At 39.2% G+C, this 16,303-nt stretch overlaps 1 protein-coding gene across 6 annotated transcripts in view; it reads right to left on the reverse strand.

The window, feature by feature from the left end:
• POU6F2 (POU class 6 homeobox 2) overlaps positions 1-16,303 on the reverse strand; it is a 513,474-nt gene that overhangs the window by 155,425 nt on the left and 341,746 nt on the right. For all 6 annotated transcript variants that reach the window (XM_083188467.1, XM_083188463.1, XM_083188465.1 and 3 more), the window contains one exon: positions 1,254-1,594. In XM_083188467.1, coding sequence (XP_083044593.1) covers positions 1,254-1,594 — 341 coding nt within the window. The remainder of the gene's footprint in view (positions 1-1,253; positions 1,595-16,303) is intronic.

Genomic DNA, 16,303 nt, shown 5'->3' on the forward strand with positions numbered 1-16,303 from the left:
GCACGCCCCAGCAGCTCCCGCAAGCTGAGACCACACGGACAATCGTCCGTGTGCTAGCTTGTATGGGGGCTGAGAGCTGACATCCGGCGACGTCAGCTTTCCGCCCCCATGAGTTGCGTCATACCCTCATTACCATGCATACGCCCCGCGTTTGCATGGGAACGCCCATGAAACGCGGGGCGTACACATAGGGAAATGAGGGTATGAAGCCCCTCACGCCCCTATACGCCCCCTTTGCGGCGGACGAAATACGTCTGCGGCGAAGGGGGCTGCACATGCGCAGATTGACCTCTGCGCATGTGCAGAATAAAAACATCGGCGGTACGGCCGCACGCGGGCCGTACCGTCCGAATTAGAATAAGGGCCATTTTGTTCTATAAAATGCACTGTATATTTCTGCCTCAGTGAAGAATGTTTTGTGCTTATGTTACAGAATTTTAAGTAGTGCAAACAAACATCCTCCTTAAACATAATATTCCTTATCACTTTTTAGGCAGCAATTGGTTTGGAGTAATACTAAAGAGTACTGGTTGTTCTGTATTTTAGAATGTAGATTGGTTGTTGTGGACAAGATCTGGTTAACCACAATTTAGTAGTATTTGCTAGGGCCGTCATATGAGACAGCTGCTGAATCCAGTCTTTCTTTATACTTTACATATGGATACCAATGGTACTATATTTACCAGCAAATATGAGCTGACCACAAAAATATGAAACAAAATAGATTTAAAATGTTGTTCCTATCACTGACCTTTGAAGATCGAAATAATGATATATACAGTACATGCTATACTTTACAGTTTTATGTAATAAATCTTTGTATGTTTTGTTATAATAACTCTTGGATCCTAATAGCTACATCTTGTATCGTAATACATGATGTTTTACAGTATTGCAGTATTGGTAACCTTTTGACATTAGTTGATACAGGTGGAGATGTACTAAGCCTTAAAAAGTGATAAAATGGAGTGATAAACCATCAGCCAATCAGCTCCTAACTTTCACAGGCTATATTTGAAAATGATAGGTAGGAGCTGATTGGCTTGTGCATTATCACACTCCATTTTATCACTTTTCAAGCTTTATACATCTGGGCCTTAAACATTTCCGAACATGTTTCAGCACTTGGAAGCAAAATAATTGGTTTTACAAAATTATACGTTGCCCTTAATACATCAGAGGCCCTTCATACTATTAATTTTCTTTAGTTATTTGTAACTAATGTCAACAGGAAATTGAAATATGTACAGTACCTGCAAAGGGTTTGGTGGGGTTATCGGGGAAGGAAGGCCGTGTCCTGGTGATTGATTGGGCTTCTGAGGAGAACCACACGTCTGCTGGCTTGTAGCTAGTTGGTTTTGGCTCTTTGTTGGTGTTTGGTTTTGCTGCTGTTGCTGATGCTGATTCTGTTGCTGCTGGGAAAGCTGTGAGGGAAGTGGCTGTGATGGTTGCTGGCAGGATTGTTGATGCTGGACTGTAGTTTGCTGTTGTTGTTGCTGCTGTCCTTGCTGTTGATGGTGATGATGGTGATGATGTTGCTGAAGCTGCTGTAGATGTTGAAGTTGCTGAAGTTGCGTGTTTAGCGATGAGGTAGCTGTTTATAAACAAAAGAGTGGGTTAATTGTTGTAACTGAACATTTTTATCTATCAAGTAGTTATCCATTGTTTGATACATTTGTTCACAGGGCCCAGATATAAATATAGGGGAATCTTTAATAGAGAACGACTTTGGGTATCATTCACAGTGACCTTAGCTACAGTGCTCAATGTTAAGGAGCAGCAGCAAAGGCAAATAAGGTATTAGCATGCCTAAAAAGGGGAATTGATGCAAGGGAAGACAGTGTTACTGTATCTGGTCATTGCATGAATCATTGGTACGGCCTTATCTAGAATACAGTGTACAGTTCTGATCACCACTTCATAAAAAAGACATCTTGGAACTTGAAACGGTTCTGAGAAGAGTAACACAAATGATTAAGGGTTTAGTGTTGCTGGGTTATTAGGAAAGCCTAGCCAAGTTAGGTATATTTACCTTATAAAAAATACATTTAAGAGGAGATATGATTAATTTATAGAAATATATTAAGGGTCAATACAGAGAACTACCAGGTAAACTGTTTACCAAAGGACACATGGTCACTCTATAAGGTTAGAGGAGAGGAAGTTTCTCACCTACCATAGGAAGGGTTTCTTCACAATAAGGGCAGTTAGGATATAGAATACTCTGCCAGAGAAGGTTGGGATGGCTGACTCAATTTATACATTTAATAAAAGTTGGACATATTTTTAGCGGAAAAAGCATCAAGGGTTATAGCCAATTGTTATAAGTTATAATAGTGGACCCAAAGAGAAATAGGTAGAACAGGTAAGTAACTTCATCGTGGTCATTTATAAACATAAGCTGGTGGTATAGATTGGTGTCTTTTTTAAACCTAACCCATTATGTTATGCATGTATATTCTGTACAGTACTTGCACCTGCATGTAATAATCTTTTGATGTTCTATTTAAATATTTGCACTTGTACACTCTTTGGTGGTTTTCGTTGTTTTTTATGCTATTATCATTGTTTACATATAACTCTCAGAAAGCCTTTTGTGTTATTTTGATAAACCACAACATTTTCCATAGAAAAGACATACGGTATATAAGGCAGATGGGAGATTTTCATAGCCCAATCAGGGGTACCTGTACAGTTGGATGCAGTTTGTACCATAAAGAGCCATTGTAACATGTATACCCCCAAAAATAGATTCCTGCATAGTAAGGTTCAATGTGCACCAGTCTGACACCAGGAGATAACAGCGGTAAATGTGTTAGGTTAGTGTGGTAGTTCATGTTTTATGCCATTAGATTGGACAAATCTCCTGGAAAGTGCACATGTGTCTGTTCAATTGCCTGCATGAGGCCCGGCCATAACCAGGGTGGTGGGGATGGTGCTTGGAACACAGCACATTTGCTCTGTGGTGCATCAGCCACATCCACCCACAATCCTATCTGTATGCCCTGCCAGCTGTTGTCTACTACCAGCTACATTGTATAACAGCAGTAGCGCACGCAGGGGGGGTTTCCGAGTACCCAGAAACCCCCCCAGGAGTCTAAGGACCCTAGGCTTAAAGCTGAGGGTCCCCTCTTTCCATGGGTACAAGAATTTTAAAAATCGGCCTTTGGGAACCAGAGATATCTGACTTCAAAGTAGTGGTCCCCATCCAAGCCTGTTTATTGCTCTTCCCATTCAGATATTTCAGGTTCTGTCTGACTTATAGTTTTTTGAGGGTATATTCCAAAAGCTGAGACTCTCCCCCTTTGAAGAACACTAGTAGCTTGTCTCTACTGTTCCCAGAACCAGAGATATCAGCCTTCCAGCAGCTGGTTACTGCTCCAGCTCCACACACCTGGTATGTAGTTTTATATACTCGTTGGCAGATTGCTCTGCCTCCTGAACCGTGATCCCCTAGTGCCCAATAGCATTTGGTAGCTGGGATTCTCTAGTTCTTAATTCCATTAAAATCTAAGAAATCTATTTCCGGGAACTGGAGATATCTGCAGTCAAGCAAGCTGTCCTCCCACCAGAAAATTATGAATAATAAGCCCACTCCACTATACACCCAATCTCTGCATATTAAACATCCTGTATAACCCTGGAAGTTATGTGTCAGGGCCCCTTCATTCAGCCCAATGCCCCCTTCTCCCACCCCATCTCCCACCATCTGTACAGTAAAGGGGTAGTAAGTGAAAATTACTGATCCAGGCCCTACATGCTGAACAGTTGATATAATACCCCCAACCACCTGCGGGACATCAAAGCTTCCCCCACCCCTACCACTGGAGGATCGGTAGGGGCCCCAATACATTGCTATGCCCAGGGGTCTACACCGCTGTTATATTTATATATGTGTGTGTGTGTGTGTGTGAGTATATATATATATATATATATATATATATATAATTATTATTATTATTTATATACATTTGGTCTATCTATAATACTTTAACTGACCAGGCATATACTGGGTCACCTAAGTGTCCATCTCCGTGCTTTGCTCCGCCCCTCTGGAAACCCCCTTCTGAAAATCCTGCGTTTGCCCCTGAACAGTAGTGGTGCCCAAGGCTTCTTCTCTGCTAGATGCAGTGCTACCATGACACATTAAAACGGCAATGCTCTACCAGTCTGACCATGTGTTCCATCCCCTCCTTCATCTCCTGCAATGTCTTTGGAGACTGCAAGAGATGGGTGTGGTATGGGACTCCGACAGTCGGGATCCCGACAGTCATTATCCCGACGTCGGGATCCCGACTGCCCGGAGTCAGACAGCATGGCGAGCGCCAAAAAGCCCCTTGCGGGCTCGCTGCGCTCGCCACGCTGCGCTCGCCACGCTGCGGGCACGGTGGCTCACTACACGAGCCACCTATTCTATTCTCCCTCTATGGGGGTCGTGGACCCCCACGAGGGAAAATAGCGGGTGTCCGTCGGGCACCCGGCTGTCGGCATTTTGACAGTTGGGATCCCGACGTCGGGTAAATGACTGTCGGGATCCCGACTGTCGGGAACCCGTCCGGCACCCGCAAGGAATATCATGACATCTCTCCTAGCCCATTCCCACTGTGCCCTTCACCCATGAGCCATGGTGTTCGGTTGGGCAGTGCAACACACAGTGATACAGCAAGCAGAAAGCAGGAATCAGGACTCCGTAGAAGAAATGGCACCTGGCGGGCGCTGACAGAGGAAGATGAATGAGATTGAAAGCACTACACTTCTCTGAGTGGTGGTGGCGGAGGAATGAAGATGAGGAAATGGAGGAATGATCATGAGGAGGAATGATGATTGGTGAGGATGAGGTTTAGAAGGAGGAGGGGCTTTACTGTAGCATATTGTTTCTACTGTTGCGCAATGTGTACTCAGACAATACTTTTCCAATCCATTCCTGCATGCATTTTTCATCTCTAAACAGAAGAAAGCAATTGCTTTAAATGCATTTAATATTACATAAGAATAGATGTGAAAGAAAATGCAGCAGAGTGTTATCAAAGCTGGAGAGAGATGAAGAACCAATCAATCTGCTCCTAGCTGTCTTTCTTCAAACACAACCTGTAATATCACAGTTAAAAGCTGATTGGATAGCAGTTTATCACTCTCCATTTTAATTTCCCATACTGTATATTAAAATGGAAATATTGCAAAAATATTACAGTAGTGAAACCCACATACTATATATATTTTATATATATATATATATATATATATATATATATATATATATATAAACTAAACACACATTGTGGTATGGCGCCTACAAACAAGGGAGTTTTTACCTGTTTCCTGTGAACTTCTGAGAAACAATAAAACAATACCTGGAGAATAACAACAGTTTCACTTAATGTCATTTCGGATAAACACCATTCATGGACTTGAAATTAACATAATTTAGGTGCCATACCACAAGTGTGTGTTTAGATTGTTGTATTTGTCCCCTAACCCTCTAGGGACATTGTGGTAAGGCAGCTAACAGTGTAAATCCTTTTTGTATTTAGCGCGATTGGATTATTGGTCTGTATATGTATATATATATATATATATATATATATATATATACACACACACACTAAACTTCGGCACTCACCTTTCCTAGTTTTGGGGTGCCCTATGGTTTGTGACCACATTGTTTAAACAGACATTGTAGGGGCTCTGCACACACTAAATTAACTGATAATAATAGTGGAAATTTCTCCACTATTTATTATCAGTTAATTTAGTGTGTGCAGAGCCCCCACAATGTCTATATATATATATATATATATATATATATATATATATATATATATATATATATATATATATATATATATATATATATATATATATATATATGGAGAAAAAAGAAAAAACAGAGTGCGCCCCTAATGTAAAATCCACCACCAGAATATAACCAATAGCCAGAGAATCAATGGTAATTCCAGCACAAAATTCACAGTTATTGATTTAATACAACATTTATTAAAAACATGTAGTTTTCATCTGTGCAGTATAATTCATACAGAAACATGGAAATACACCCAAAGCGTTTCGTCGATACGACTTCCTCAGGGGTAAAATTTCCGTATGTTGGTGGGTAGTGAGAATAATCACTCCCGGTATGTAAACCTTCTAAAAAAACGGATCCTAAGCGGATAATTAATATATAGTGCACAGCTGCATCAAGTTCCAACTGTATTTTGAATATGGATCAAAAATGTAGAGATCCTTCTAGAGAGTCAAATCCTGTAGAGGATCTTAATATTTAAGTTTTTAAAGCACCACTGCATCAAAATTCAGTCTGACAACATTTGAGGGTCCTAGAAGATGAAGTATGAGGACTCCTCTGAACAAGGAACGCAGCAAGCCTATAATGAACCAACTGCAGGTATATATATATATTGTATGTAAAATCTTAATGTACCGTTATACCCTGAAAGAAAAAAAGTGTATTATTTTACAGTATCCTAAGAGTTACAACAGAAATATAAGGCCACACTAGACTTCAATATGAAAAAAGTGCCAACGACTTCCAAATTCTGAGAAAACATCTTTCCAGCAATATATTTTTATCTAATTTCTTTTCTTGCTGCACCACTGCGGGCATTTCCAGGCCTCAAACAGTCACTAAAAATATTTTCTTTATAAAGGTTAGGAAAATTCCCTGTGGTCCGCTCAGGAGCTTCTGAACTGTAGCACAACAAAGACAGCTTTGGAGTATAAAGTCCACCTTCCAAGACAATAACAAGAAAACTTAATCTGGATCCCTCAAAGAGCGGATACACCAATATACATCATCCCTAAAGGAACGCCATTTAACTGTATTTAACCACGGTATAAAATTGCAGACGTCCTATTAGCAGGATGTCTGCAGTTCTTTACATGGGTCACAAATAATACATACACATTTGTATAGCATTATTTTGTATTTTACCAGAGCACTTTAGTTGTTGATGGCTTCACTTAAAAATGGAAAATGCATCTTAGTTGAAGACTACTTATAATGTACACATAGATTACAACGTATGATGGGTGGAACAATGGCTGTAATTGTTTGGCACAGAACCCCTTCCTAGTTTAGTCAATATGTGGATTTCTGACTGCTAGCATCATAATGTTACTAGCTTGCAGGAGTTGCAGGAACTGGGTAAAAAGCTATGTTGGATGATCTGCACAGGGCCATCTAAGAAGCTTTGTAGGTCCTGGGCAAAGCAATGTAATGGGGCTCCTACACACATTTGCAATATTAAATGCTCCTACTGCGGTCCCACACTTTCTTGACATGTCTTCTTACAGTGAAAAGCTGTCAGCACTCTGATTGGTAAATTCCTCCTGTCATCCACCATTCAGCATGCTGACACTTATTCACTGTCTGGCTGCAAGCTAGGAGGCTGAATTCTGACTCGACCAGCCTGCCAAGGGGATTGTCTGGCTGCGAAGTGAGCCCATATGTTGATGGGCCTGGAGCTGTACTGCTTTGTTAGTCAATAAGAGGAAATTAGACAGGGTTGAGGAACAAATAAATCTTTGTTAAAATAGAAAATTATGTTTGCCTCAACAATCTACTGTGAATACAACATATAACAAATAAAATATCATAAAAGTAAACAAAAAGAGGTTTTGTTTGAAAAAAATCTATTTAAACATCAAATGAGGTTGATCTGACTGTATATATTATTATAATCTAAATGTGTTAATTATGACCCATGGGTCCATATTGGTGGAATATCAAGCCACACTACCCTCATCCCAAGCAGCAGATTTTTCTGGTAAATTAGCCACTTCACAGCAGTTCCAATATCACCCAGAATCATTATATTGATGGTGATTGCAAAATATGGATATCAGTGTGATAATACAGTAATGTACTACCAAAACATTATTGTGTCCTCATTGGTCTAATTAAATTTTAGGATGAATCCAAAACAGGAGCAAAAATTACCCAAGGATATCCATGTTCGCTGCAAAAGGTTAAATGTGCTGAGAGATTTGTAGTTAGGATGGGCCTAACCTTGTATGATTCCAAATTTCTGTGTCAAAATAATGTCCAGTGTTTGTGTACCACATGCAGAAGCTTACCCAAACTTTGCCATTACAGTCTACGATATCAAGATATATTGCGTGTTACATGCAAAAACAATGCATGCATAGCATACATCCCAACTGTCCATATTACAGTGGGACAGTCATGCTAACTGTACGCTGTCCTGCTTTCTGTGGGGACAGCTGGGCGAGCCAGTGCTTTGCTGAACAACCAGTGATCACTGAATAGATGATATGTGTATGCAAAGGGCATATATTCAGTGTGGGGAGGGAGATGTGGGGCTGCACAGCGAGCACTGGACACTCTCCTGGATCTGAGGCTCCGCCTTTTTGTGACCCCACCCCTTTTTGGCCCATTTCAGGGATTCACAAGTTCCAAATAATTTGTTGAAAATTCTGCTTTTCTCCTAACAGAGGATACTTGCTTGTATGCATGCTTACAAACTATAGATGTTTAATATGTTTTTTTATTTATTTTAGCATTTATTGTTTTTTACCCAAAAGGAATTAAAAAAAAAGTGACTATCTGCATACATATAGGCCCTTATTCTGATCGGTGCGGCCCGATCAGAAATATGCGGTGATGTCCGTCTTGGCGAATCCCCGCCTTCCGTACGGATCGCCACCTCCATCCGTATGCGGATATGTGGCGGTCCGCATGAATGTGGACGGGGATACGCCTCCTCCATGGTGGGAGCAGCCCCTGCATTCGATGGTCGCCGAACATCGAATGCAGGGCCGCACGCTCCACCAGGTCCCGCAACACAAGACCACACGGACACTTGTCCCCACGCGTCACGGCCTCATTACCATGCATACGCCCCGCGTTTGCATGGGAACGCCCATGAAACGCGGGGCGTATGCATAGGGTAATGAGGATAAGTAGCCCCTCACGCCCCTCTACGCCCCCTGTGCGGCGTATAAAGAATCCATGCGGCGAAATCGCCTGCACATGCACAGAGTGACCTCTGCACATGCGCAGACGATAAACATCGGCGGGCCGTACGCAAGCGGGAATATCCGCACCGATCAGAATAAGGGCCATAGTGCAGATCTGCAATATATAGTCTATGCAACCAAGACTTTCTGCATGAGATCCAGATGAGATTTTGACTACAGTATATAGTCAAAATCTCATCTGGATCTCATGCAGATTGTACAAGTGTGTACACTCCATTAGACTATATTTCTTTCAAGAACATTAACTTACAGAATCTATGCAAAATTTGCTATTGATGGACCAGAATTGTCAATCATTGGTTTATTTGGTGATATATTCTATTATTTTATAATGAAATGTTCAAATTCTTCATGTATGAAGTCAATGTGAAGTGAGAAGCGGTAATGTTTCAATTTATTGTGTATGTCGCAGATGATTATTCTCAGTAAGTGGTTTATATCATAACATATAGCGAATAAAAGAACAGGAAGCACAACTTACGCCAGTCATCTTTTTCCTATCTCCTCATCAGACAGACTAAAATATTATGGACAATAGAATATTGAGTATACATATTCCACCCTTGTTCTCCTACTTTCATGAGACGCCTGTGTTCTGTGCAATCTGCTGCTTGCAGACATTTATCTTCTTAGGCCATGTATTAAATAGGATAAAGAAGCACAAAATGAGAATTGTAAAATTTCGGAGTCAAATGTAAGTGACACAGCTATAATTCTTTACGAAGTAGCAGGTAAGATTGATTGTCAGGGGTCATAAGGCTAGGTCAAACTTGGCTTATTTGTCAGCTGAATGTCATTTTTGTTTTCCCTGTCACGAGATAGCTTTTTAAAAAAAAATGCAACTCCTTCCTCATTATCTGGGACTTGGCTGCTTTCCTGCCATATAGTATTAATGAAACTGTGCTTCAAACATGGCCTTCATCTTTGAGGTTCTTCTTTTTAAATACTTTTATATACATTCAGTACAGTATTTTCCCTAACAGGTGATTTGGTAAGAAAAAAAAATATATAGCACAAATGTAAAATAAATTATAATATTTCTGAAATAGACCAACATATATATAATGCACATGCTACAGCTGTATTCACACATTTAAAAAAAATGATACCAATCTAGCTAATTGGCGGTAATTGGTGAGCCAATGATTACGCTAAATGCCACAATGAATCACAGTGCACACATGCACACACACATACAGTATATACGTTACATGGTCCTCTGCATGTTAAAGCGTTTTCCCGTGAAGTACCTATATGTTATTAATCATGTTCATATACAATATATATTTGACGCCATTATGTTGCATTTTACAGTATCATTCATTTTGAAACTACTATTCGCCCCTGATGAAGTCACCTAGCTGACGAAACGCGTTGGGTCAGATTCATATGTTTTGATCACATGCTGTGAATGAACCACATACAGGATACGAACTGAATTGTATTTGTTTGTTTTTATCTTTTGTATACCAAATATTATAAAGGTAAAACCTGTTATAAATAAATATTTTTTACATGATATGCATATTAGTATATCTTAAGCGCACTCTGTACCCTCTCTTTGTTCATCTCTAAATTTTGGGTCCCGTCTAACAGGGGATCCAACAGGGTTGCGCAGATTGGGGTACCCCCCCTTGTTTTTATATATATATATATATATATGTGTGTGTATATATATATATATATATATATGTATATATATATATATATATGTGTGTGTAAACTTTGGATGAGTGGTGCCACCTGTGCTAAAATAGCATACCCTCCAACATGACCCATTCCATTCGGTACACAATACTCTGTTCCTGGACGTCCCTGGTAATCTATGATTGTCATCACCTGTGTGGAAACACCCTTCTCTTCAATTACCTAGTTCCACACAGGTGCTGGCAATCATACATTACCAGGGATGTCCAGGAACAGAGCATTGTGTACCGAATGGAATGGGTCATGCTGTAGGGTATGAAATAGTAGTTAAGACAGTAATATTCCCTTATTTATAGAGGGTGTCAGCCAGTCTTTAAGAAAAAGTGATGGTATGTTACTTAAAAAATGTAGAGCAGTATACAGTATAAAGACTACGGCGACTAATTAATGTGCATTAAGAATAGTTAGTAATTAAAACAATATTTAATTGGATGATAAAAGGTATGTATAAAATTGGACATATAGTAAAAAACATACAATCAGAGAGGAGGACATAAAAAGGTAAAAACAAAAAAACAAAAACAAAAAATATATATATTAAAAATATATATATATGTAGTGATGAACCGGCACTCCAAACCTTAAACGTAATGGCCCCGGTGTCTCCTCTATGTAACCTGGCAGCCACTATACAATGTGTAGTCCGGCAGGCGAGGGGGAGCGACACTCGGAGGTCTTGGTATGCAGCAGTAAACAGCCAAGAGGCAAATAAAGGATCAACGTTTCGGTTTTAATAAACCTTTGTGCGTTGATACGAATTAAGGATACAGGAGAACTTTTGTTTAAAGACCTTTTAAGGACCTTTACTGCTTTTATGCTCACCATTTGGAAAGCAACTGGATCACTAAGTAGCTTTCACCAGCCGCCATTGCACGTCCCTCTGCATTATAGCGTGTACTGTTGGTACGACATACTCCATTTGCACACCACTTGGAGACACCCTGCATGGCCACTACCACCTATTCCCGGGCCGTACCAACTGCTGCACACAAGCATGGATTTTTTCTGGTGTGCGCAACTCCACAGGAGGCATTGTGCGACCACCAGTAACACCAGCCAAGGTTGCCTCTAATAATTGGAAAGAGATGCACATCAGCAATACTCCCCAGGGACTAGATTATTAATTGAGTACCATATCCATCAAAGACAGAGGTACATCCATATCCTTCTAAACTATTCCCTTTGAACAAGGACTCAGTGGAATTAAGAGAACATCCAACTATCAATGTCACACTGGTGAGCTGCTGCAATTGAACTCACCGATACTCACCTATACTCTTGCGTGGCAAATTATAGGTACCCTGTACATCCTACCTCCATATAATAGTTTTCACAATTATTTATTCATGCTTGCATGTGCAGTATTTTCTGATATTAATTGAATATATGCAGGAATTGTTATAGCTATATTTACCATACCTGGTTTTATTTTTGTTTTTTAGTAATAATCTACTATGTTAATCTGTAATTGATATAATTTTAAGTGCCACTTGGTTTGTGCTGTTCTTTTTTACTGATTGGAAGCTGGCATCCATCCCCCTAGTGGCTGCTGAATATATATATATATATATATATATATATATATATATATATATATATATATATATATATATATATATATATATAATTCTGTTTGTTGGAAGCAGGCACTCACCAAAACGACATCAGAGCAAGTTGAAATGGATTATTTAATCAATCATCATGTATGTCAACGTTTCGATCCGCCACAGGGATCTTTGTCAAGACAAGATATGTCATAAACAAGACAGGCAGCACCAGGGAGTGTCACACTCCCTGGTGCTGCCTGTCTTGTTTATGACATATCTTGTCTTGACAAAGATCCCTGTGGCGGATCGAAACGTCGACATACATGATGATTGATTAAATAATCCATTTCAACTTGCTCTGATGTCGTTTTGGTGAGTGCCTGCTTCCAACAAACAGAATTATATTTGGGATTTCGATTCCCTTAAAGTGGAGCACCTCCCTGTTGCCTTGTGACCTACCAGTGTGCGGATCATCCTACCAATATATATATATATATATATATATATACATCTTAGAACATCACCCTCTCTAGCGCTTAAGACATAATATAAATAATGTACCAGTATGTTTTTTTAAATATTGGGGGAAACTTGGGCACCTGGAAGCAACACACACAACAACAACGTAGGTTGGGAATTGCAAACATAACTTAGGTTGGGAATTGGAAACATAACTTCAGTGCTATGCAGCAGTAATGCTTATCACTGCGCCACCATGCTTTCCAAAGCACCGAAGTAATATGACACTTGAAGTAGTTTGCATATTGATTTAAAATATTTTATATGCTTTCTGCACACTTAAAAAAATAATAATATATCCTTCTTTATAAACATAACTATTAAAATTGACTTATTATTGAAGATTCATTTCTGTGAGCCATACAATGATATAGCTTATTTTTGTTCTGTTTCAAAGTCATAATTTAGTGCACCCTATATTTTCTGTAGAGTACTGGCCACTACTTATCTTTCTCAATCGTCTTACCTGGTTTTAAAGTAGTCTCATGACTTTTTTTTTTAGCTTTCCTATGTAAATGAGTTGAGACTTGGCAAGCTCACTTATTTTTAGATGGCTTAATCTAAAGCAGTAATAGGGTTATTCACATGAGTCTCATCTGTCATTTTTCTCAGATTTACTTTTTTAGCTCTTCACTTTCAGGATGAGTATGATGGAAATGATTTCTCCAAGTTAGTTAAAAAAAATTGTAATGTCTTTCTTCATTAAAGTACATAAAAAAAACATAACCAAACATAACAATTTATTAACATAAATTTAGTCTGTCTTGACTAAAATTACAAAAGAAACAGTATATATATATATATTTAAATATATATATATATATATATATATATATATATATATATATATATATATATTGAAACGTAGGCATTAAAATCTCAATATGTGTTGAAAACTCCATTGCCTATTTGTGGAAATATGGTATAATGAGGAATGTTTTTTGAGCCCTTCAAAACCATTCTTAATTCTCTACACTACATTTGCTTATATAACAGCAATTTATTATATTATTTATTTACTACTGGATTGCTTATAAACAAAAGTAGGAATTACTTTGGTATCCAGAACAAGCTTCAGAAGATTATTCTGAAAATATTTCTGAATTTGGGGCAACCTAAAACTAAATACATTATAAAGTGAAACAGGTTCACTGCAAAATATGGCTTTACCATGTATTCTGAAATTACTTATTTTGTTTGAATTATTTAATATCTGGGTTCTTTACCAGATATAAGCCCTCATATTAAAGTGTGAAAGGCCTACAATTTAGATCATAGCTAAAGTCAATACCATTCACTAAAATCTCCTCCGAACCCAACATTGCATACTAATTATTTTTATTTAAAATACAATTTCTGAACTGAAAAGGAAATTTGTTCAATAACTTGTGAACTCAGTTTCTGCCTTAATAAAGAAATATACACAACTAGCAACCCACCTATGCTTCGCATGGGAATATAGTGTGCAGGGCACAGCAACACGGAGTTGTTCCCTGCTTCCCTTCTTAGAAAATGCTCATTAGGCTCACAGACTATAGGGTTTAGGTCAATAGTAATGTTAAAAGAAAACGTCCGGAGTAACTGCTGCCAATCTACTGAATGTGCATAACAATTCGGTTTGCGAGATGACCCCTTTTAGACAGACAGACATACAGACAGACGTGACCTTGCTTTATACTAGGTAAGGATAGAGAGTGACACTGTAACAGTGGTAAGAACATAATATTTTGTCATATCAAAATTAGATGCTCAAAATGGTTACATATTAACTAATGCCAATGCAAGATTAAATGGCAGTTACATGAACATGTTTGGGGTTATCAAAATGGTTAAATTCAACTATAAGGCACCTTTAATTAAAATTATCAAGACCAGAAAATGTAAATTATTCTTATCAAGAAGGCATCATGAAACCCCTTTAGAGACTGCCTGAGGTCCCTAAGCTGCTGGTTTCACACCAACAGTAAATAATGGACGTAAACCTAAAATAAGCAAATATTGCATTATTCATGTAAGCAGATCAATCAATCAATCAATCATTAACAACATCACTTGTTAGTGACACCCCACCTGTAATCTCGGTATATCACATTCACAAAGCAATTAGAGACTTTTTATCAACTGCATAGACATAAAATAATGAAAATTGATGCACGGGAACTGACTTCAGATGTTGTGTTAATTAAACTAGACTTTTAATACCTTGAACTTTACAATCCATTCTATGAAATATGGCCACAGTGGGGCCATGAGAAATGTTGCATATTTTGGCATTGGCAAACACAACGGGCCTTATTCTGGTCGATGCGTAATTTTCCGAATTCTTTCGGATGGCGTTTTTTCTGCGCATGCATGGGCAACGCTATGTGCATGTGCCATGCAAGGTCTCCGTACTCGTTCTCACTAATACCGTACAGAAAAGTGCACCGCATTCACTCTGGAAATATGGGCGTCATTTGGAAGTACACAGGGGCGTAGTTTCAAAGTGTGCTAAACTGGGCGTAAACATGGGCGTACATGAGGGAGTGCACTAATTCTGGTAGGCGTTCATTCGGACAGAACACCGACTGCAAACGAACCAAAAGGCAGGAAATATGCGGTCTCCATAAGCAAGTATTGCTTTGCGGACACCACTCTGTCATGCGCTAGGCATTCGGAACGCCCAATCAGTACGCCCGTACCTGAACCAATGTCAGCTGAACACAATACAATCCACTCCTTTACTCATTACTCATTAATTACACTCTTTTCATTGCTTCAATTGGAACCATTTCAGCTTAAATGGACCATTACAAAACACACAAATCTATGCTGAAAGCACGGCTGCATTTTTTACACACATTTACACTGCAAGCAATGGACAGAACTTGCTATCACTAATATAAATATACATGTCACTTTTGCATTCACCAATAAAAGCACACATTTGGGGATCAAAATAAAAATTTATTGCAGTTAGGGAAAACATAAGATTTTAAAAGCATGTTCTTTGGCCAGGTTCCCGTCCGTTCTGACGCGGGAAGACCGTGCAGACGCTGTAAGACCGTGCAGAATATGTGTGTGTTCACCGCACACGCAAGGTTTGGATGTCGTCTGTAAACACGCCCTCTTCTTAAAGTATGAGTCCGTCCGAATGCGGAGGACCGGTGGGCGTTTCTTCGTATGATGTCCGCACAGCGTGGCGTGCGGACCGCTCCGAAAGAATTCGGACATTTACGCACCAACCAGAATAACCTCCAACATCCATTCTATCTCCTGAGACATACAGGATAATGATTGGGTTTTATGGTGAGAGGAAGGACATAATATTTAACCATTTACACCAAAAAATTCCTTGGGGAAAAATCATGATAGTCTTGTTCATGAAGATTTCATACTTTCAACTCTGCCTGAAGGTAAAATGGAGGGAAAAATTGTGGGGGACTCTACTGGCCTCTCAGCAGAGCCAATTTTCAAGTGCAGGAGGTCTACATTGCATCGTGTCATCCTACCCCACCCTGCTGTAAAATCCCACA

Source organism: Crinia signifera, chromosome 5 (assembly GCF_055691185.1).
Source record: "Crinia signifera chromosome 5, ASM5569118v1, whole genome shotgun sequence".
Lineage (NCBI taxonomy): Eukaryota > Metazoa > Chordata > Amphibia > Anura > Myobatrachidae > Crinia > Crinia signifera.